This window comes from Micropterus salmoides, unplaced genomic scaffold (assembly GCF_014851395.1).
Source record: "Micropterus salmoides isolate LMB-PRFRI ecotype aquatic unplaced genomic scaffold, ASM1485139v1 Ms_hic_scaffold_2702, whole genome shotgun sequence".
NCBI classification, from domain to species: domain Eukaryota; kingdom Metazoa; phylum Chordata; class Actinopteri; order Centrarchiformes; family Centrarchidae; genus Micropterus; species Micropterus salmoides.
Window position 1 is genome coordinate 1 of NW_024041932.1, and position 1916 is coordinate 1916.

General features: G+C 39.6%; 1 protein-coding gene across 1 annotated transcript; it reads right to left on the bottom strand.

Moving 5' to 3' along the window:
* Positions 1-124: 124 nt before the first annotated feature.
* On the bottom strand, positions 125-1686 carry LOC119919379 (tumor necrosis factor receptor superfamily member 14-like; the record flags this gene model as incomplete). Its single annotated transcript, XM_038739789.1, is given in 5 exon segments — positions 125-248; positions 251-277; positions 1177-1200; positions 1203-1301; positions 1599-1686. Coding segments are annotated over 5 exon segments (362 nt in total), but the record flags the coding sequence as incomplete, so codon positions are not given.
* Positions 1687-1916: the final 230 nt, after the last annotated feature.

Genomic DNA, 1916 nt, shown 5'->3' on the forward strand with positions numbered 1-1916 from the left:
GGTCAGAAATAACCACTTGCAGCTTTAATGAGGAAGTTGTCATTAAGTTCCGTTTCTCAAAACCTTGGTTCATTTAAAACTTAAACTACAGTTAGAAGCTTAAAGTCAGCACAAGGAAACCAACCTTTCTGACTGATGTATTGTCCTGGTTGACAGCTTGTGTGTCTCTGCTGTCATACAGCTGTCCTCTGTAGAGTCCAGACAGTAGAATCCCTCCAGTGGTTCACAAACTGCATCTGATGTTTTGTACATGACGTCTTTATCTTCAAACCAGAACCTGTCAGCACATACAGAGGTTACATATGGAGATACTACACTTTTAATCTACTAGACATGCACAGAGGAAATACAGCTGAAATTAACAGCCTAATACATCGACTGCAAAATAAATGATGTTGAATGTCTTGTAGCTTACTCATGAAATGATCCTTTTGCGACACACAACATTTCTTCACTTAGTATTTCAGAGTATTTCATAACACACAAGGTCTTTGTTTCTGCATGCAGTTCATCACTTTCAGAGCAAAATCAGTAATGTGTAGTAAACTCATCAAAATGAGTCTCTGCTTCTATGCAATGACATTGTCAAACCAATCTTCAACAGTTTCCTTAGCTGTTCCACAGCTTTAACAGTGGAACTTGCAGTAATACGCAAGTTACTGCCTTTGAACTCCAGGCTCTAAGTTTCATTGTGTTATGGCAGAAAATTGTGTCCTTACATTTAATCTTTTGTATGACTTTTAATATTATTATTACTATTGTCGTTATGTCTTATAGATATATATGTATTGTGTCTATCCTTAACCTTTCCTTCTTCTACTCCTTATGTTAGTCCGTCCACATTTACTAGGTTTAGGTCAGAGCTGTGAGATTATTTTTGTCTTTTCCCTCTCTTGTTGTTCCTTTCCTCTCCTGGGAGAGCTGGGCGAGGATCTCTGTTCCCCAAACGTAGAAACCTAGACTGTGTAAATTATGCAAACCTTGCGCGGGGCCAGACGCCGAAGCGGTCTCTCTGGACCAGCTGTATATGTGTTTTAGTATGTTTCTGTTTATTCTTTTTTATTAATAAATTCTTCAAAGGCAATGGTTGATTGTTACTCAATTATTTGCTCAATCCCTCACCAGCAAGATACAATTTCCACAACACAATGATTTGAATTATTCCCAGAAGCCTACCTGCAACACAGGTTGAACAGGGGAACATTGTTTACGTCCAGTCGGCTGATTCATGAAGGTTCCCTCAGTGCAGGGCAGACAGGAAGTACTTGTGAACTCTGTACAATCTGTTTTAACTCGACTTCCTGTTGAAAACAAAAGAACAATTCAATTTCATGTAATATAATGTTTCTATTAAATGAAAAAGTTAAATCTTGGAGGGTAAAGCTCATGTTGTGAGCTTTGCAAAGTGAACTGCTGTCTGCTACAGAGTCACACTGAAGGAATAAACTCGCAGATACATGAAACCTGTAACATAAACAGCACCAACTGTGGGCCCTGATGGAGTGATTGATTCTGGTAATTATTGTTGGTATCTGGCAGTAAAAAAAAGACTCCATATTTTAAGTGAAATATCCCTTTAACATTCAGTTGGATCTTACCAGCAGGACAAACAGGGCAGCATTCCTCCCCTATCTCATACTCTCCTCGATGACATGTGAGGCTGTGTCCTCTCTGACTCTGAGACATTCATCACAAGTATCTGTGAAGAGAAAGAAAAAGGGTTTTGTCTCAGTGAAGCCTGGTTGAAATGAAGTCAAACTGCAAATCAAATATATTAACATTAGGAGGTCCCATCATTAACCTTTGCAGGTGAGTGTCACGGCTGTCGCTGTCACTTTTGTGTTTCCCCTTTTCTGTCACACCTCTACCAAGTAGGCTGTGTCCCTGTGGAAAGAAGACCCGCCTACTTCCTGGTT